General features: G+C 28.9%; 1 protein-coding gene and 1 long non-coding RNA gene across 2 annotated transcripts; one reads left to right on the top strand and one right to left on the bottom strand.

Annotated features, from left to right (window-relative positions):
- Positions 1-243: 243 nt before the first annotated feature.
- On the bottom strand, positions 244-5,534 carry LOC109808784 (uncharacterized). Its single transcript, XM_083060525.1, has 3 exons — positions 5,096-5,534; positions 2,304-2,533; positions 244-757 (listed from the first exon to the last, which is right to left on the bottom strand). The coding sequence occupies exons 1-3, from the start codon at positions 5,532-5,534 to the stop codon at positions 479-481; spliced, it is 948 nt and encodes a 315-aa protein (XP_082916651.1). The 3' UTR covers positions 244-478.
- On the top strand, positions 5,472-12,451 carry LOC109808785 (uncharacterized). Its single transcript, XR_002240621.3, has 3 exons — positions 5,472-5,613; positions 7,511-7,673; positions 12,062-12,451. It is a non-coding gene; the product is annotated as an uncharacterized LOC109808785 (long non-coding RNA).
- Positions 12,452-21,492: the final 9,041 nt, after the last annotated feature.

The raw sequence follows: 21,492 nt of genomic DNA, 5'->3' as shown, positions 1-21,492 counted from the left end.
GATATGATTTCTGTAATTAATATATGTACCGTTCATTCAATCCATCTTAATGTCTATATGCACGAAACTTGTTTTGTGGTAACTATTGATGAACTCCTTGAAATTTTTGCATATTAATTCACATAAAATAGACATCGACTAATATTGTATATGATTCCATGTGTCCTTTGTGTTTTATATATATGCGACTCAGCTCTAAAGATTTATTACCGGTTAAGAGTATGAACTATTTGAATCCCATGCTAATATAGTACTATGTAATCCTCTTGTCTAATTTTCATCGCGTTCATGACATGTACCTAAATTGAAAACTATTAGTTCGAATAAAAAAAATCCATAAACTAAGTTTACAGCAAACAATACCCCTTGTATTGAGATTACAGTGGCATATTTTACTTACACTAATGTTCTAGAAAAAAAAATGTTTTAATCTAATCCAGTCATCTTATTTTGGGTCATAGCAGAACTTATCCTTTGTTCATAGGGAGGAATAAATAGGCACACCAGGTAAGGTGGCTCCAGCATCCACAATAAAATTGTTTCCGGACACATATTCAGAAGAATCATGAATTAAATAACGAGCTAGCGATGTTAATGCTGGATCAGAAGTGCCAAATGATTTCAAAGGTACTGTTTTTAAGGCTACATTGTTCAACCAATCTTTCTCCATTAATCTTTCAGTGATTCCAGATTTGAAAAGTCCAGGTGATATGGAATTCACTCTGATTTTGTGTACCCCCATTTCCAACGCCATCACCTGTCAAATATCAATATACAAAATTACGAAATAAATTATATCAGTAAATGTACCTCTGTTTAACCACAGTGAACTATAATTTTGTGAATATCAGAGTCTCTCGACCGAGGAATTAGAGCACAAAGTCATATATGCCAAGCCAGATTAGAAAATTAAGACAATCCATCCTTCTATACAAGCAAGTAAAAAGCCAATAAAAAATTAGAGACATGTTCTCATATCAATGGTTTTACATGTGAGCTTGTTTTTTGTTTTGTATCTTTGTCTAAAAAGTAGAATTTGAAGTTGTAAAGACTATTCAATGGAATTACGGCTATGTTAGAATAGTGGATTAAGCCTAACTCAACCCTACAAAATTACGAAATAAATTATATCAGTAAATGTACCTCTGTTTAACCACAGTGAACTATAATTTTGTGAATATCAGAGTCTCTCGACAGAGGAATTAGAGCACAAAGTCATATATGCCAAGCCAGATTAGAAAATTAAGACAATCCATCCTTCTATACAAGCAAGTAAAAAGCCAATAAAAAATTAGAGACATGTTCTCATATCAATGGTTTTACATGTGAGCTTGTTTTTTGTTTTGTATCTTTGTCTAAAAAGTAGAATTTGAAGTTGTAAAGACTATTCAATGGATTAAGCCTAACTCAACCCTACAAGATGAGGGTTACTTTCCACTTATATACTATTCAATTGCCTAATCTCTAGTCGATGTGGGACTTGGGTTTTTCCCAATACACCCCCTCATGCCTATGAGACATGCATCAATGGTGTGTGGCCCATTTTTAAAGTGGATCTAAATGGCTCTGATACCATGTTAGATTAGTGGATTAAGCCTAACTCAACCCTACAAAACTGGCTTGTAAGATGAGGGTTGCTTTCCACTTATATACTATTCAATTGCCTAATCTCTAGTCGATGTGGGACTTGGATTTTTTCCCAATAGCCTAGAAAGACCATAAAATTTATTCACATGCAGTTCATCTGTTCCTTCTCAAATCTCCTTCAAGGCAGATTTAGCAGAATAAACACAGGTTATCATTTTTTTGACTACTATTTTGTCATTTTGTACTTTCAAAGGTTTTAAATTACAAAACCCTTATTTTCCTGGTTCAAATTAATACACGAGGTTATCATTTTGGTCTTTAAAATATTTATAGCATTTATTTTTTTAAAAGTGTAATCTGTAAATAATGTAAAAAAGTCATCGCTTTAGCTTTTTCTAAATTATTTCTTAGATCAATTTAATTTCTCATTTATGTAAAATGTCATTAAATTTAGGGCTAAATTAGAAATCTTTTATGCACTCGTTTCTCTCATAAGAAACACTTTCTTACTTTTAAGTTCTAAATGAATATATCCCAATTGAACAAGTCAACAACAACCACAACCCCGTCAAAAAATAAGTCAAGTTGTCAAGGAATCCAAAGTGATAAAGAAGAAAATCAAGAGACTCAAAAACTGTAGTTTAAAAAAGGTTGTCTGTTTTTTGTCGATTGATTTAATTAAGATAAATGACATGTCAATAGTAATAATAGTTTACCCTTGTGAGCATATTGACGCCTGCTTTTGAAGATGAATATGCAACACCTCCTGGCAATTGACCACGATTCAAACCACCAATTGAAGCAATGTTGATGATTGATCCTTTTCTCTGTGAATCACGCATACGTTTGCATATATATTTTGAAACCAACCAGGTCCCTGTTAGATTCGTTCTGAGCTCGTCGTTCCATTCCTTCTCAGACAATTCCAAGCATGATTTCACACTTCCTACACCACAAGGAACCATGAAGCATCACTACTTTTATAGCAATTCATTATCAATTTGAAAACCAATAATTTAAGAAATGAATTTTTGCTTTAGGACAATGATTACAGAATTTACATGTATAAATTTTTTTGTTAAAAGTTAAATTAAATTTATTCGGGAAAATATACATATATACTTTTCAATATATATATATATATATATACTTATAATTCCTTAACCAATTAAAAAATAAAGAAAAAGTCACTGGTTAGTATTTTCATTAAGAAATAACACAACAATATAAGGCTAATGGACTTGTATTGCATGGCATGCTTAGAATATATTTGTTTAAACTTTAAAGGCCATTCCGAATTCCAAAGTTCTGGAAGAGTTATCTCACATAACTTTCTCATTTAATAATACAAACATGCTATCAAAATTAAAAGTTACATAGAGCCATACATAATGGTTGGACTCTTTCTCAAAGATAACCTTTTCGGGTTAAACTTAAAGTTTCGAGACCTTTTATTAAAGAGAAGTGCTACACCGTCCAAATTGTATATGTCGAATTATCCTCTGACATTTAAACTAATCATAATATTAAATTAAAATAATTTTCTTTTATGTTAAATCAATCTACAGAAATATAATTTTTAGTGTTCAAAGGATTTTTCAGACCATCACTTTCAGAGGATTAAGCATTTTCCTTTATTAAAACACCACCAACAACCCTGTTACCCCACTAGAATAGATGAAGTCATCTACTCGCCATTCAATTCACAGAGACCAAATTAGTTAAAGGCCATTTATTAAAACTTCAGAACAAAGTATCAACCTTTCACAACGAAATTAAATTATAAATTATTGAAAAAAATAATATTCACATTTAAATCCATGAAAAATAAATAGCACTGTTAACAGAATTCGAATGCAGTTGTTCAAAAATGACATCAAATTCTCAAAATCATTATTGTGCACAGCAATCAAGTGTACTCTTGCAGCATGTTGCATCAATGATTCTTATAGTGGGGGACATTTTCACGTGACCAAACCAAATATTATTCGTATTCCCATCAAACACTGAAGTAATATAGTGTACAGAGAGAACCCAGGAGTTATAAGGTTCGTTCAGTGGTTTGAAGAAGACTTAAGAATGAAGTAATAAGGAGAGTTTGAATTTTAATTTCTCACTATTTTAAAAATTAATAATTAATATTTATTGATAAAAAAAGTCACAAAATTCTTCTTATCTTTTAAAAGTTTTGATACTTTTTATTATCACTTTAAAATAAATTATTAATCTTTTTTAAATAATATTAAAGTTTAAGTAATATTTTTTTTATTATGATTTATATTTTTAATTCCTATAAAAAAATTTATCTGTTTTGCTCTTTATAAAATTTTATTTTATAAGTTTAGTTCTTTTTTCAATATCTTATTAACTTCTGTATATAAGAAATTACACAAAAATATTTTTAAGAAATATTCTTTGATCTTTTTCAATTTTTATTATTATAATTATTTATAAATCAAATTTTAATATTTAAATCAGAGTATCAATAAATAAAAAAATATCTTATATTATTATACAAATTATTTATCATAAATCTAAAATATAATTTTAGAATCTCTATTTTGATTTTTTAAATAAATAATTTCACATTACTGATAAATAGTAACAAATTATAGATACTAAAATCATAAACTTACGAAAATGAAAAACATATTTAAATTGAAATTAAACCAAAACTTACACACGAATTAAAAATTCTCAAAATGGAATTACGATACAAGCTAATTACAAATTACAAAAACTAACACAACAAATTCATATCAGATAATTCACATGCTGATATATATGTTGCTGAAATTAAACAAAAATTCAGTTCCATCGTAACGAAAACTCAAAAATGCGCGCAATTGTTCCCACTTCTCACAAACCACGTCAATTTCTCAAACGTGAACGATCGAATGAATATGTTACGTTTGCACGAGAAATTTTATAAATTCAAAATTTTAAATTTGTAATATTTAAATTATTTTAATTTTAATTTTTATTATTTTTAAAATATTTTATTTAAATAAATCAATTTAAAATTTTAGGTTTAATACGATAATTTAATTTTATGGTAAAATTAATTTTAAAAATATATTTATATGTTAAAACTTTTAAATTAAATTTTATAAAAATAAATATTAACTAATTTTTAAATATTTAATAATTTTAAATTTTAATATTAAATAATATTAAATAATTTAAAATATATTTTTAAATATTTAATAATTAAAAAAATAAAAAAAATAAAAAATAAGATAAAATATATAAATAAAAAAAATAAAAAAAATTTTAAATTCTTATTCATTTAAAAAAATTTAAAATTTTATTATTTTAAAAACTTTCACAAATACTTAAATTTCAAATTTTTTATAAATTTTTCATCCAAATAAAATATATAACTTTAAAAATTTTAAAATTATTTAAATAACTAAATTATTTCTTTTAAATTTTCAGTCCAAACATACTATACCAAACATACTATAGAGAATCCACATTAACATATTCAAGCATTTAAGTCAATTACCTCTCACACCAGCGTTGTTAATCAGCGCATCAACGTGGCCAAACGCGTCCCAAGCCTTCTGCACGTACCGCTCGATGGCGGCGCCATCGGCGGCCACGTCGAGTTCCACGGCGACGGCGCGGCGGCCGGCAGACTCCTCCGGCGGCGCCATCCGGTCAATCTCTCGGCAGAGCGACTCGAGGAGGTCGACGCGGCGGGCGGCCGCGACGAGGCGGCAGCCGGCGCGGGCGAGGTCAAGGCAGAAGTCGCGGCCGAGGCCGGAGGAAGCGCCGGTGACCATGACGACTTTTCCGGCGAGCGAGTGCCACGGCTCGTGGTGGTCGGAAAGTTGCGGCGCCATTGGGTGTAGTGAAGGTGCGAAGTGGGAATTTAGAGAAAGGGTTTTTATAGAGAAAAAAAGAAGGAATGAAGACATGGGATGGTTGGTGGCAACGAACATTAATACGCATTACATGGAAGTTTAATTGAAGAAGTTTGCAGAAGATGCGTGGACTCGTGTTTTTACTCACGTGGAACAGGTTAGTGCTAAGAAATTTCACCTATTTAATAAATGCTTCTTTTAAATGTTTGTTTTAATTCTGGTTCTAAATTCATATTAATAATATTTAAATAGTATATAAAATAAATATTATTATTATATTTATTTATTTATTTATTTTGTAAAGTGCATGTAAAAGTTTAAATTTTAATAAAAGTGAGAGTTTAAATAATATTAATTTAATTTTTATTAAGTATTATACTGTTCAATAATTTTATATTAAATGTAAATTTTATAAATTTAACTAAAAATATTTTGTTCTTAGATTATATATATATAATTTTATATTAATCTAAAATAATTTGATATTTTATTTTTATAAAATAAAATTAATATAATATATATATTTAAAATATAATAAAATATAAATATTTGATATAAAAGTGATATAAATTATAATTTAATGATTAAATTTATAAAATTTATATTTAATTTAAAATTATTGAGTAATATAATATTTAGTAAAAATTATAAAATGTATTTTTTAACCTCCTCTTGAATAAAATATAATAATATGTATAATAGGTTAGGAAGCTATATTTAATACGCTGAAAGAACAATTTGAGTAAAAGAAACATGGACCCAAACGACACGTTTTAATATTGATAAATTTTACAACACATATTTTAATCGAAAACATCACATCATGAAAAATTAAAAATAAAACGAAAAAGAAATAAAAGTAGAATTATATTCTATTGTAAGAAAAGAAAAAATGGGTAAAAAAGGCATACAAAATTTTAGAACTAAAAATCATTGATAAAATTAAACATATTTTTGGCAGGTAAAGAATATTTTATATTTTGTATAACATTTTAAAATATAATAAAATATAATATAAATATATAAAATAATATGAAATTATAATTTAATAATTAAATTTATAAAATTTATATTTAATATAAAATTATAATAAATGTCTTTTGAACCTCCTCTTTAATAAAATATAATAATATGTATTAATTTTATATAATAATAACTTATTAAGACTTGTGCAGTTATAAAACATTAATTTTCCGAGGTTCACGAAGGAGATTGGATTACAAACAATTGGGGAGTTAGAGTCGAAACTTCAAAAGACCATTTTCTTTTTCTCACGCCGACTTCAGGACTAGGTTAGGAAGATATATTTAATATGCTGAAAGAACAATTTGGGTAAAAGAGTTATGAACCCTAACGTCACGTTTAAATATTGATGAATTTTACAACACATGCTTCAATCGAAATGATCATATCATGAAAAACTAAAAAGAAATAAAAGTAGAATTATACTCTATTATAAGAAAAGAAAAATTGTTTAAAAAAGCGCACATAAATTTTTCGAAACTAAAAATCATTGTTGAAAATAAACATATTTATATCCATTGATAATTTTTTATTTGAGTATTTAAAGAAAGAGATTACAATGTTTATGCAATTAAAAAAAATATACTTTCCTACATTAACTTGTCACTTCAAGCATCTAAAATCTCCTTTCTTCATTTTCTTTGATTAACAAAATTTCAATCCTTTTTCTTTGAGTAAGTTGAAAAATCACATATAACAAATGCATCCTAAAAAACATGTTTCGAAATTTGTAAGAGCAAGCATTTTTTTTAATAGCATACTTCCTTTGTTCTTAATTATAATAAAAACAATTATTTCTATGCATATTTAAAAATTAATTATTTACAAAAAATTGTTATTTTTAATAGATTATTTCTAAATTATCTTCGTTATAAATGTTAAGAGTAGTATAACTGAAAAATTATACATTAAATGAGGGATATTTTGGAAAAAATATTACTAAATAATGTTGTTAGACCCGTACACTTTTCTTCTCTCCCCTCTCATTTTCCTTTTTCTTCTCTATTTCCCTTTCCACTCATTCTTTTCAGTTGTGGAACCTCAAGTTCAAGAATTCACATAGGTGCTGGATAGTAGAGAAGGTAGAAAAGCTTGAAGCTCGGAGTTGGTTCGCATCACCATTTCTTTTCTTCTTCTTCTTCTTCTTCTTCAATCTCAGAATAGCTCGGAGTTCATCGTTCACTCTGTTTTGAGGTAAGGAAAGCTAGAATCTTGAGTTGTTGTTTGAATTGAAACATAATATTAGTTGGATTCTTGGAAAGTTTGAGTTTTTGGGGGTGGATTTAAGGTTGGTTGCATGTTGAAAGTTGAAACCTTATGGTTGTTCTTAATGATCTTTTTAAATCTTAGTCCATGCATGTGGTGTTTCTTGAGGTTTCTGAGTTGTATAAACAAAATGAGTAAAAATTATAAAGGTGGATCATGTTTAGGGGTAAAGATTGATGGATTTTGAGTGAAAATCGAAGGTGAAACCCATGCATTTTCATAAAATTATGAAATTCACAGCCATGGCCGTGGGAGAAAAATGAAGTGACTGAAACTCACAATCTGGCCGTGGATTCACAACCATGGCCGTGGGGGAAAAATGAAGTGGCAGAAAATTGCAGCCATGGTCGTGGAAAGGAAACTAAGTTGACAGAAATCTAGTGCTAAAAGTTGTAGCCTTGGATGTTAGCTTTTCAATGACGTTAGAATCACCCAAAAAGGAGGTCTAGAGCTCTAGTTATGACCTTTTTAGTGAGCAAAGGTCAAGTTGTCAACATTTAGGAAAACGATTGCGGTTTTTACAATTTTTAACAAAGTAGATTATGGAATTAGGACTTGGTGTCTTCATGAGAGTTGTAGGGAATTTTCTTATATTTCATATGAGATAAGGATGTGAATGATTGGAGTAGTAGAACTCCCTGTGGGTTGTTTTAGGTGAAGGTTGTCAGTGTAAAAATATGTGATTTTGATAAATTACATGTGATACATGTTATATGATGGGTGAAATTGGTGAACATGAATAGAATGATTGTGTCTATTGCATGTTGTATGTTATAGGATGATGATAATAAGTATTGGAATGTTATCCTTGTGTACTTGAAATGGTGAGAGCATTGTATGTTTGATATGTTATGTTGAATTAATTGTTAAGCATTGATATGCTATTATTGTATAAATTTTTAAGTATTGGTATGTTGTTCTTGGTTGAGATGTTAAGCATTAATATGCTATCATTGTATAAAATGTTAGGCATTGGTATGTTGTTCTTGGTTAAGCTGTTAAGCGTTGGTATGCTGCACATGATTGATGGTATTAATCTCTATGCACATTGACTGGATGTAATGTATATAGTAGATGTATGGTACGGTGTGGATGCTGAGAATGCGGTGTGACATTATAGCATGATGGCTAACTTAGGATTTAAGGAGAGAAAATTATTTTGAAAATTGAAGATCCCACATAGGGTATCTTGGAGTGGTGCTCGGGTAGGCCATTATTTGGAAAATCCTCATTGAGTAGTTGTGTCTCTTGAAGTAGGGTTTGAGGTGTGTTAAGTCTCCTCCAAACCCTTAGTTAGTGGTTGAGTAAGTAGGAGGTCGAGGGATATTACCCTTAACCAAGTACCTGGAAAGGTTGTGTGGTTCCTTGAGGATAATCAGTAGGCAAATTTCATATGTGACTTGGTAATGCATGCCAAGGTCGTGGTAAGCCTATACCCAGTTGTACTACTCCTAACGGTGGAACCGAACTTTCCTAGTGTAAGTGATGAGACCTGAGAAATTAGAGGAGGGATTAGTATCCCATTTTGTTGTGATCGAGCCGGCGCTTCGGGCGTGAAAATGATTGGGTTGGTTCGGTAGGGTGAAAATCACTTAGACTGCTCATGTTGTTAGGAGATCTTCAAGTTGAAATGCATGACGATGCATATGTGTTGATGAGTTAATATTGTGATAATATGAGTTGTGTGACACCCTTCTACCCCAACATAAATACACAATAAATGTAAACAAATTTTTTTTTGAGTAAATAAAATCTTTCGTAGTTGACAAATGTCTTAAATATCACAAGGTAGAAGATTCACATTCATAACTCATAAATCACCACTCCAATGTAAAAATTACAAAAGAAAAGAAGTTAAGATTTTCAATACAATTTAGTGAAAACAAGAAATCATATATATATATATATAAATAATAATACAGGAAATATAAATTAACTCCAGTAAAGGTGGCAGTGCCTCCTGGTTAGGAATTAATTTATATTTTCCAAATCATGTAATAAAAATATAACAAAAATGTACATTTTGGTCTTTAATCAAGAACGTTCAAATTACAATTCTTAACATACATTTTCCTTGGATTATAAATTTTATCTACGTTATCTCTTCGTTAGAAATTACAAAAGAAGAGAAACTAAAGTTATTAAAACAATAACATATTAAACTAAGCTAACTATGCCCCGATGCCACATCCTATCAGAGCATGCCCAACTGAAGCCTTAAGCCTCATCACCAACATCCTCATGATGCTGATCACCTGCATCATAATTTAAACATATACAAAAACAACAAGGGAGTGAGAAACATCTCACTCAGTTTCAGGTGCAGAAATAAAGGTTAAATAGCCCACACACACACAACAAATATAAGTCACATGTAAATAACATACATAAATAATCAATATCACATATATATTCATTTATCATGCTATGATGTCATGGACTCAACTCATAAATGCATGCATGTGGCGCCATAAAGAAGTTTCACATATCATCACTGGTGACCCTAAGGTACACCTTGTTAGCATGTTACATCGTGGGTGACCCTAAGGTACACCTTGTTAGTCGTGGGTGACCATAAAGTACACCTTGTTAGTCGTGGGTGACTATAAGGTACACCTTGTTAGTCGTGGGTATGCGGCCTCAGCGGCACACTTGGAGTAATATATGCATATGATGCATGTCATACATTTATAATCTCATTGACTCAACATTTAACTTATTACATAATTTCATTTAGTACATCATGTCATTATTTGTCATAGTCTCATAATCATAGTTTGTCTTAATAGTCCATTCTTAGGTCTCATGTCATTTGTCCATATTTCACATGGTCATGTCATAAATACTCCTCATAAGGTCCGCACAGGAATTCACAGAGATCCAGTGAGCATTCTTGTTCATATTAAAACTCATTTATTATTAACATTAATTTCATATTCATTTATTACTTTTCAACAAAGAACAAAGTAGAGTAAATAGAAAATCAAACAGAACAACGATACCTTCAACAAAAAGAAAAGTAGAGTAAATAGAAAATCAAACAGAATAACGGCACCTTCAACAAAGAACAAAGTAAAGTAAATAGAAAATCAGACAGAACAACAGCAAGGGATTGGGGGCCAATCCGACAAACAAACTATCCAACAATTATCCCCACACCCCTGAGCGAGGTTTCTCACTCCCCCCTTACCTGGACAAGCGGAGTTGAAACTTGGGCAGGACCTCCTCCTCTGGATTCCCTCTTTCTTTCCCTCTCTTTCTTTCTTTCTTTCTTTCTTTCTCTCTCTCTCTCTCTCCTCTTTCTCTCTCTAAGATTTCACCTTCTCACTCAGTATAAAATTTTCACCCCCTTACCCCTATTTATAGGCATCCTGGGGTCCCCGGAACGGCCCGTATTGGATTCAGAACGGCCGTTCCGGATCCTTCGAACATAGGCAAATTTAGCAATTGGAACGGCCCGTTTCAAAAAGTAGAACGACCCGTTTCAAAAAGCAAAACGGCCCGTTCTGAAGTTCACGTTAACACTGATTGACCAAGGTTGGAACGGCCCGTTTCCAACTAAGGTCTATAGGCAATTTCATAACCTTGGAACGGCCCATTTCCTTTTGGGAACGGCCCGTTCTAGGAAAACAAAAATGGGTCCTTTTCTTCTTTGGAACGGCCCGTTCCACTTTTGGAACGGCCCGTTCTGGTCCCTCAAAAACAACTTATTTTCATTATCTGGAACGACCCGTTCCACTTTTGGAACAGCCCGTTCTAGCCTAAAAAAATAGAATTTATAAAAATTTCATAAATAATTTTAAATTAATACAAACCTCTATAAAGCTCCTTTAATTAACAAAAATAACTATATAAAAATAATAATATTCAACATTGTATTAGTAGAAAATTCGGGGTGTTACAAGTTGTATGTGTTGATGTGTTGTGAAGGTGTTGTTGAGATGTGTGTTATTAAAGTGTTGTGCATTGTATGTTGAACAAGTTGATAATGATGCTAGCGTTGCTAGATTACCTGTGTTGTAAGTTGCTTTTAAATATGTGTTGTTGAGCGATGTGTAATACATGTGTTGTTTGTGGTTGTGTTGAATATGGTAACTATTATGATGAGTTGTATAGTAGTTTGTGTTGAGGTGTTGATACTGTGTTGATCAGTGTTGATGTGTTGAATTAAGTTAAAATGATGTTAAGATGTGTAGTATATGTGTTGTTAGTCCTCTGTGTAGGATGTGAAAATGATTATATAGTTGTTGTGCTGCATATTTAATTATTATGAGTCGTTTATTTTCTCTAGCTTACCCTTGCATGTTTCCATGTAGTTTGGACTGTGATGATCATACGATGTATGTGAGCAGGGCAGTGATAAGCTGGGAGATAATTACTAGAGACCATAGGAGGTGCCTGAAGTGGATGTTTCTTTTATAGGCTACCTTATAGTAGCATATTTTGTTGTATATAGTTGACTGTTTGTTGGTTGTTTGCTTAACAATTTGTGTTGTAAATATTTTTATTATACTATTTTAGTATATATTTCAATAGTGTGTTGTATTGTTCCATAGTGTGACGATCATGACGAGTCATTACATATGCAAAAGTAGTTAAATTTATTTATATTTAAGAACAAAAAATGTATTTTTTTTTTTATAATAGAGAACAAAAAAAAGTAACTTTTAAAAATATTTCCTTGATTATTCTTCAACTTTAACGTAACTTCTTTCACATGATTTTATAAAAGAAACTCTACATTAGATGTAGCTCCCACCAATTCTTATCATAAAGAAATTTTCACGCTTATAAATGATGATTTTGGCAAGTAAAGAATATTTTTATATATATTCCCTAAAAATCAAATGATCGAGGATTTTCCTTAAGTTTTGGAAATTTTTATTTTATCTTATTTTAAATTTCAAATAGTGATTTTTATCAAGAAAACCCAATTTGACAAAGCTTATTCCCTGTCTTTATAAGTCAAATAGTACCCATTATTTGCTCACTCTTTCATATCCTCCCTCTAAGGAATTTCTTAATTCTTTCTTAGTCGCTTTCTACTCTAATCCCTCCATCAATAGAAAAAGGCAAACTGAGCATGATTGATGGAACTGAGTTTGTTGCTATTCTTAGTCTTGAATAAGAAAGCTTCATACTTTTTTACTTGTACTTATTTCTTTTTCTCTTGAAGATGGAATCCATCATCCGTTCTTAGAACATTATAGAAAGGCAACTATTTGTAAACACCTAATTTTTCTAAAATAATAATAATAATAATAATAATTATTATTATTATTATTATTATTATTATTTAATTATCCTTTTCCCCCTATTTCACTAATTTCTTCTTCATAAAATCTAAATAAATTAGATAATAGTATAGTTTTTTTTTCCTACATTTTTCCATTAGGTTTCTTGAACTCATTTAACAACAAACGTCATATGAATACATATTAAAACAAATACATATCGAAAAATTAAACTAAAATAAATAGAAAAAAGAAAAATAAACAAAAAAAAATGATTGAATCCTCTTTTGCCGCTAGCAGTTGCTACCCCAAATGCTTTGCTTAGGCTACAGTTACACTGTAATAATACCGTACTAGAATCACCAAATGACCAGTAAACTCTATTCACCACACTACTAAGAAATTTCAGGAAATTAATAGTTGGTTAAACTGGACTAGTTTAGTTTAATTGTGGTTAAATTCATATTATTAAAATAATAATAATATTTAAATAATACATAAAATAATATTGCATAAATATAATATCATAATTTTATATTAATAAATTAAAATAGACATTATTTTATATATTTTTATTTTTAAAGTGCATGTAAAAGTTTAAATATAATATTTAAGTTTTAAATTTTAATAAAATATAACAATATATATCAATTTTACATTTAAGATAGAAAAATCTCAAATTAATATAATATAAAATATTAAATATCATGAATTTGTTACTTTGGCCCTCGCTTTTGCTGGTTCCAAAAGAAGGAGTAGTAATATTAAGTTTTTGAATATATATATATATATATATATTAAAATTTTTGGTGCATCTCAAGGGGAGTATACAAAACGCGTGAATTCATGCTTTGATAATTTTAATTTACTTGTGCTCTGATAATCTTACTATACTCATTCTTTGATAATTTTGCTCTAAGTAAAATAGTTATGCATTGATATATATTTATGCTTTATTTTTAATCTGATTGTTGATTGTGTTGGCATGTCATGATCTTATTTAGCTTTGATTGATTACATATACTCTGATAAAAGGAAGAAAGTAATACTTGACATGTTGCTACATTATAAATAACAAGCATATGTGTTAATTAAAATATCTTGGGTTATTTATTATTCATCTTAGAGTCGTAATTAACTAGATTTTGAAATATTTAAAAATTTATTATTTTTAAAAATGTGTTTGTCACCATCAAAAGAGGGAGATTGTTAGATTAAAAAACAACCTTGAGTCTCTTAGAACATAAGTTTTAATGCCAACAAACTTGAATGTTTTTGTTAAAGAAATGTTCTTCATATCACATAGAAAGACGAACTTAAATAGGCGATCGATTATAATAACGTGTAGTCTATCAGATGAATCACTTTGTTTGTCTAAGAAAAATGCATTAAATATATATAATTTATGATATCTAATAACCAAATCATCTTTATCTATGTTATTCCTTGACTAATCAAAAGAACAAAATCTTCTTTGATACTTGAACTTCACAAGGGAACTGAGATATGTTTTTCATAAGAGAAAGCATAAGCAAATATCTCAAAGTGTGCAAAATAAAGTTATTTTCAACTAACACAGACATCAATTCTTTCCATTTTATATCTTAAAGGTGATAAGTAACTTCCTTGATTAGATAAAAAATGATAATTTTATGAAATGCATTTAATGCTTGCATGTAATGAATCAATAGACACTTTTCTCAATAAGGAAGGAAAGCGAAGAAAGACAAAGCAAACTTGTGAGAAAAACTCAAGGATTTATTATAATATCTTCAAGAAACACCTATATTAAAAAAAGGTTGAAGACTAAAAAAGAATAAAGAAAAACAATTACAAATTTTCATTTCATTCTTTTTGTAAATCTCTACTTAAATCGATTGTAAAACGTCTGACTAAATCCTTAGGATCTAGAAATAGAATGAGAGGACAACTCTATGACAGTCAGGTGGGTCTAAAAGTTATTGAACTTGTTTGAATACAAGCTAAAAATATTTTTTGAATATTTTTTTATTAAAAATAAAGAGTTTTTTCGATAAAGAAATTCTTAAAAATATTTTTAAACTTGTATCTAAATTATCAAAATTGAATTATAAATTATAAAAATTTCAAATTTAAATCGATGACAAATAAAATAATAATAATAATATATGCAGAAATAGAATAAAATAGGTAAAAAAATGACATCAATTTCTCTAAATCATCGTGGACAGTGACCAAGTTTACTGATCTCGTAGCATGTTGCGATAGTGACCCTATATATACTGGGTGACATTTCAAATGTCCAAAATAATTGTTAATTTCCCTCTTATTCAAATAAGAAAAATAGTAAATTACATTGTTACTTTTGTAATTGGACTGACACTCTTATTTTTTTTTCCCTTAATGTTTATAACAATTTCTCTTAAAGAAATCTTAATACAATATTTTTAAAATAATTAAAATGTATGCTTCAAAAAGTATTAATATAATATTTTAAAATAATTAAGAAAAATTAATATTAAAATAAAAAATGTAAAAAATATTTGTGTAATTCATAAAATTTCATAAATATAGATATAATTTACTCTAAGTAAAATAGTGTTATAGAGACCCTTTTTATTATGACATCAAAATAAATTATCAATATTCTTCAACAAAATTAAATTACAAATGTCTTTCTATATATCAATATTCAAAAAGAACATTTAAAATTAAAAATATTAAATTAAAATAATTTTAATATTTAAAAATAAATTAATAGATTTAAATATATTTTTAGTCTCTAAAATTTAAAATAAATTTTTTTCCATGAATTTAAAACTATTTTTTTAGTAATGTAATTTTAAAAAAAAAATTATTTTAATCTTTATCGATGACATAAACTAATCAAGATTTAAATATGTTTTTAGTTTTTTAAATTTATTATAAATTTATTTTTATTCTCTCAAATTTAAAACTATTTTTTTAGTATTGTAATTTTCAAAAAATTTATTTTCCGGCGAGGGTGTACCACGGCTCCAGGAGGTGGGAAAGTTGCGTCGCCATTGACTGAGTGGTTGTAATGAATTGGTGAGAATGGAGAATCGGAAATAAGGAGTGAGTCTTGGTGGATGGCAACAAACAAACATAAATGAGCATTTTGGCGGCGATTAAAGAAAGAAGATGTTCTGTTGATGCATTTGTTTATTTTTGTTCTGTCGCCCTTAAAAGCATCTCTCCAAATTCGTTTAATAATTAAGCATTTGATTATTTCTAAAAGTCAAAATCTCCGTTTTAGTGAATAAAAATGTAAGTTTAAATATGTTTTTAGTCCCTCAAATTTATAATAAATTTATTTTTGGTCTTTTAAATTTAAAATTTTTGTTTTTAGTCTTTGTAATTTTCAAAATTCTTATTTTAGTCTTTCAGATCACCAATAAAATATATGAAAGTAACAAATTAAGACGATTATACAATATCAATTGGATTTAATGTGATATTTTCATTAACAAGAATATCAATAGGTAGATTTTATACAATAATATTTTATAAATTTCTTAACAAAATTTGAATATAAGGACTAAAATAAGATTTTTTGAAATTACAGGACTAAAAACATTAATTTTAAATTTGAGGGACCAAAAACAAATTTACCCTAAATTTGAGCGACTAAAAACATATTTAAGTCTAAAATGTAATAATAATCTTTGTTTTAAAATTAATAATTGACAATTATGATAAAATTATATATATATATATATATAATAAAATTTAAAATGAATTATAATATTTATTGTTGATTTTTAATTAGTAATTATTGTTATATTTTATTCTCTAAAGTGAAATATCCTCATTTTAAAGAAGTCAAATCTAATAATTAATATTAAGCTTAATCATATATTTAGTTTTCTTAAAACAATGACTAAACCAATTTCAATAATGTTAATATATATACTATAAAAGAATCATATTATAACTAAAATAATGATAATTACACTTATATTTATTATTAAGGATGTCAACGAATGGGGTAGAGTTGGGTGAGATTATGATGAAATCCACCAAAGATTGCAATTGGAATAATTTGAGAAATAAGAAGATAGAAAAATGGTATGTTGGTGCCATTTTTGAATAACAAGGCACATGGAGATATATCATCTAGTGATATTTTGTACATATTGATAAAGATTTGAATCCAATTTGAAGATAACACGACAAAAATGCACATGATCAATAAGAAACATTGATGAGTTGAAATTTAGTTAATTTTTGGACTAAATAGTTGCTTAAATCCATTTTGTTAATTATTAATATAATTTTTGTATTTTTTATTTAAATAATTCAGATGTCTTTTTGTATTTTTTAAATCAATTTTTAGTATCTTTAGGCTTCGCAAATCATAATGATAGTTAGTGAAATAATGGAGAGTCAATTCTAGTAAAAATTAAGTGTTAGTGGGAATTTATTTCTAAGTGGAGTCTTATTGAAAATGTATGTCTTTTTGTCCATTTGAACTTATAAATAAGAACCTTTTCTAATATTTTAGCAAAGAGAATTTAATAAATTAGAATTTGGATATTGCTTCAATCAAGGGTTTTTTTTTCTCTCTCTAGGTTCTTAGAACTATTTTTGATTTTTATCCTTGAATTTCTTAAATTCAAAGTGACGAATCTTCCTTAACTTATCAATTTTTAGGAATTGTGGTGTTCTTCCATTTTTTTTTACCTCAATTCATTTTATTTATTTTCTTATATTAATTGTCTAAAAAATTTCATGTATTGAGATGCTAGAATTTTGATCGTACAGGGTTCATATCATCAGGTTGAGTCAGTATAGATAGTAATTCCACATTATCTATTTCACTAGATAAATGTTTGTATCATATTTGTTCTCATGTTAGCACATGTACTCTCACTAATGCAAAATAGTGTTTTTAGGTTGGGATGTAGTGTAGTGACAATTTTGAAATATTTGTCAATACCTTTTTATGTAGGACATACTTATAATCGGACATAGAAAGGACATTCTATGTTGAGTGAAGTTGCTCCCAAAATAGAATGTTGAACCTTAATGCCATTTTCATTAACTTTAATATGTTGGGTGCCTCTCCACTTGGCATAGAATGCACTTACTATGTCAATTAAATGTTTGTTGGGATACAATCAAAATCTTACATCATTTGAACAAGAGAATGAACAATGATTTATATACTCACAATTGTCTTTATTGATGAGAGATCTTTTGGGTGATGACCAAAAGTAAAATCATGGAGGTTTATGTCCAAAGTAGACAATGTCATACTAATGTGGAGAATGTATGTGTGTGCCTAAACCCTCGGTGCATAATAAGTAGTAGCAAAGCTTCTAGTTTGGCAAGTGGATTTAGACATGGAATCCCTTATGTCAAAAAATTTCTTGATGGTGTGTCTCGCTATCCTGAGTTAATGATGGAACAACGATAAAAGTACTTAGAGCGTGACTGATGATGATGTATGGTTATGTTGATGAAAAGTGTAAGTTCAGGCTGCGGTTGTCAATGATGAAATCCAAATAAGGCTTGGTGTATTGTGGAAAAGTCTAGACTCTAAGATTTGGAAAATCCACCAAGTTAATCATTGCATTGGTTGATGTGTGTATAAAGTTCATGCATTGCATACATTTTTTTGGTGAGGTGGTGTGAATCTATGCAAGGTCTATATATGGTTAACTACTTAGACCTAGGGGGTGCTATGGTAAGAAGCCTCTAATGGGGTGTGAGGTAACCACACCTGACTACAACACTTTGAATGGATCATATTAGATATCTCATAGTTGAGAATGGATTAAGAGGGTCACCTAATGTGTGGTGATGTCCATGACTTCTAGGCTGCTTTGTAATTGGTGATGATTGGATTGGTACTAGATGCATGATTAGTTAAGAGCATGCATTGCATGAATATTTAATTATAATTGATATTTATTAGATTAAATGTATGGTTATTGTTGATGATGGATGTACATAGAGTGATCAACGTTTTATGTTGATAAATATTATACATGGATGAGACATATTCTCACTCTTTTCCTTTTGTTGTTGTTGTTGTTGTGTTTTTTTTTTGACAAATCACTATTGTAGGAGAAAATCAGGTAAAGGAGGAATGCGTATAATGGAGGAGAAACCTAATGTTTAATTTTCTATGTTTGGGTTTTTTGTTTTTTTTATAATGGTATTGACAGGAGTATATACCAGCTTCATCAAAAACTAGGATCCTCGAGATCTTGACTTCATTAAGACTATCCCAACAAGCATCATTTTTTTTATCAAACACAAAACTCAAACTTGGGACATTGAGGTTTGAGAATCAATCACAACACCAATCAACCAACAAACATTGGTTTTTGGGTTCTTTGTTTTGATAATGTGACATCAGGGTGTTGATAGTTTCTATGTTTTTCTTAGTTATTGATAAATATGATTTTACTTTATGACATTTTATGTTTTCATGTTGGAAGTTTGTTTAGATAAGTGGTTTATACCTTATTTTGATTTTATGTTGTGTATTGATTGAATAATAAGATACTTGAATTGTGTTTATTAAATAGTATGTATGGCAAATTATTGTGAATAACAATTGTAAGCATGACAAATCGTATGTATGATAAATCGGTGAGTATGTGTAGTGATTCATGATATGATAGAAAGTTTATATGACATGTATCATATGTACGCAAATTGACAAATCGTTAAATATGCATTGTGCATATCTTGTGATTGGTACCATGTGCATGCAAATCGAGAGTTTGTAGCCATTGCATCTAGGCATGGCAACGGGAATTTAAACCGCCCCCGCCCCCGCCCTCGATACTCGCCGGGGATAAAATCTGGGTCCCCATCCCCGTCTCCGGCGAGGTTTGGGTTTCCTCGCCCCGCCCCCGCTCCTATTTTTTTTCTTTTTTCTTTTAAATAAATATTAACAATTTAAAAAAAAATAAAAGAAAAGTAAAATAATATAAATTTTTACATATAAATATTTATAATTTTGGTTTTTATATATATATAAAAATTTTAATTATATTATTAAGCGGGGTGGGGGCGGGGTGGGTATTAACATCCTCGCCCCCGCCCCCGCCCCCGATTTTATCAATCGAGGAAAACCCGAACCCGAACCCGATAAACACGGGTTTTTCCATCCAAATCGGGGCGGGTTCGGGCGGGTACCCACGGGGGCGGGTTAGATTGCCATGCCTAATTGCATCTCATATATATATCCGCATGTGACTGAATTGTATCTGGAGATTAATGATTTAATGTATTATAAATGAGTTATTGTTTCTGATAGTGCTAATTATACATTTAATATTGATGTTATTGCTATAAAGATGTATTAAGTGTATTTGGTGATTTATCTCTTGTTTCATGCCATGAGCTAGAGTGAGAATTTTTCTCACTCCCCTTGTTCCCTATTGTTGTTATGAATGTTGACATAGGTGAGGCTCATCAAGATATTGATAATGCTGATGACGAGGCTTAATCTTTATCTTGGAAGTGCTTTGATAAAACATGTGATATCATGGCTTAGTAAGAATGTTCTTTATTAATTATTATGATAGGATTTATGTTTAGTTCAATATTTTTGCTTTTGTATAAAGTTTGTTTAAAAATATATTATGTTATAAATTTCGCTTTGATTATTTATATATAGATTTGGAGGTTTCTATATACTTATTATGAATTTTAAATAAATAATATATATATATATATATATATATATATATATATATATAAATATAGGATAAAGGATGTCACATTGATGATAGTTGTGCAAAAACACGAAAAACACATGTTAACTAAAATACTTATTCTATGCTATCAAAAGAGAAAAAAGAAAAAAGTGAGAATATGATGGTGTTTCCTTCCTTGGAACACAACGTAAAGTACAAACTAATATAAGAAAATGAAATGAAAGTCAAAGACGAATACATAAACCATGGTCATGTAATTTTCGTTACTTTAAATACTGAAGCTAATTCTCTTAACAAATCATAGGTTTACAATTGAAGTAATTTGTGCTAAAATTAGAGCATGCACTAAAAAAATTGTCATATTAGTGAGAGGCAAACCTTTTTATTATTATACTTTGTCATAACCTCATTGAACAGTAGCGGAATTTGAATAAAAAATTTAAAAGTGTCTAATTATTTTTTATATATAAAATTATAAATTAAATTTTTTATTAATTAAAAAAATAATAAAATCTCTTTTTTTACTTAATTTTTTTAATTTTATTATAATTAATAATATAATAATATATAAATATAATATTAATATATATATATATATATAAAAGAAAATTTGGAAAAGTTTGGGGGAGCCTGACTCTCCCCTCATACTTAAGATCCGCCACTGTCATTGAGATTGATGGTACCTGCTAGTGATGGCAAAAATACTCGCACCCGCAGGTATTTGCGGGTAAAATGCGCTATGAATAATAAATGGATAGGTCAATGGGTACCTGCAGATAATGGGAATAGATAATTTTTTATTCTTTTATAAATGGGGCGGGGGTGGGTATGATG

This window comes from Cajanus cajan, chromosome 7 (genome assembly GCF_000230855.2).
Source record: "Cajanus cajan strain Asha chromosome 7, NIPB_CcT2T_4, whole genome shotgun sequence".
Lineage (NCBI taxonomy): Eukaryota > Viridiplantae > Streptophyta > Magnoliopsida > Fabales > Fabaceae > Cajanus > Cajanus cajan.
This window is presented reverse-complemented; position numbering and strand designations above follow the sequence as displayed.

What these genes read in the sequence shown, in the direction of transcription:
- LOC109808784 (XM_083060525.1), bottom strand. Translation starts at nt 5,534, where the DNA reads ATGTTCGTTGCCACCAACCATCCCATGTCTTCATTCCTTCTTTTTTTC. An exon ending in TAACAACGCTGGTGTGAGAG is followed by an intron (nt 2,534 to 5,095) that starts GTAATTGACTTA and finishes CTTGTGGTGTAG; the next exon opens with GAAGTGTGAAATCATGCTTG. An exon ending in GCGTCAATATGCTCACAAGG is followed by an intron (nt 758 to 2,303) that starts GTAAACTATTAT and finishes GATATTTGACAG; the next exon opens with GTGATGGCGTTGGAAATGGG.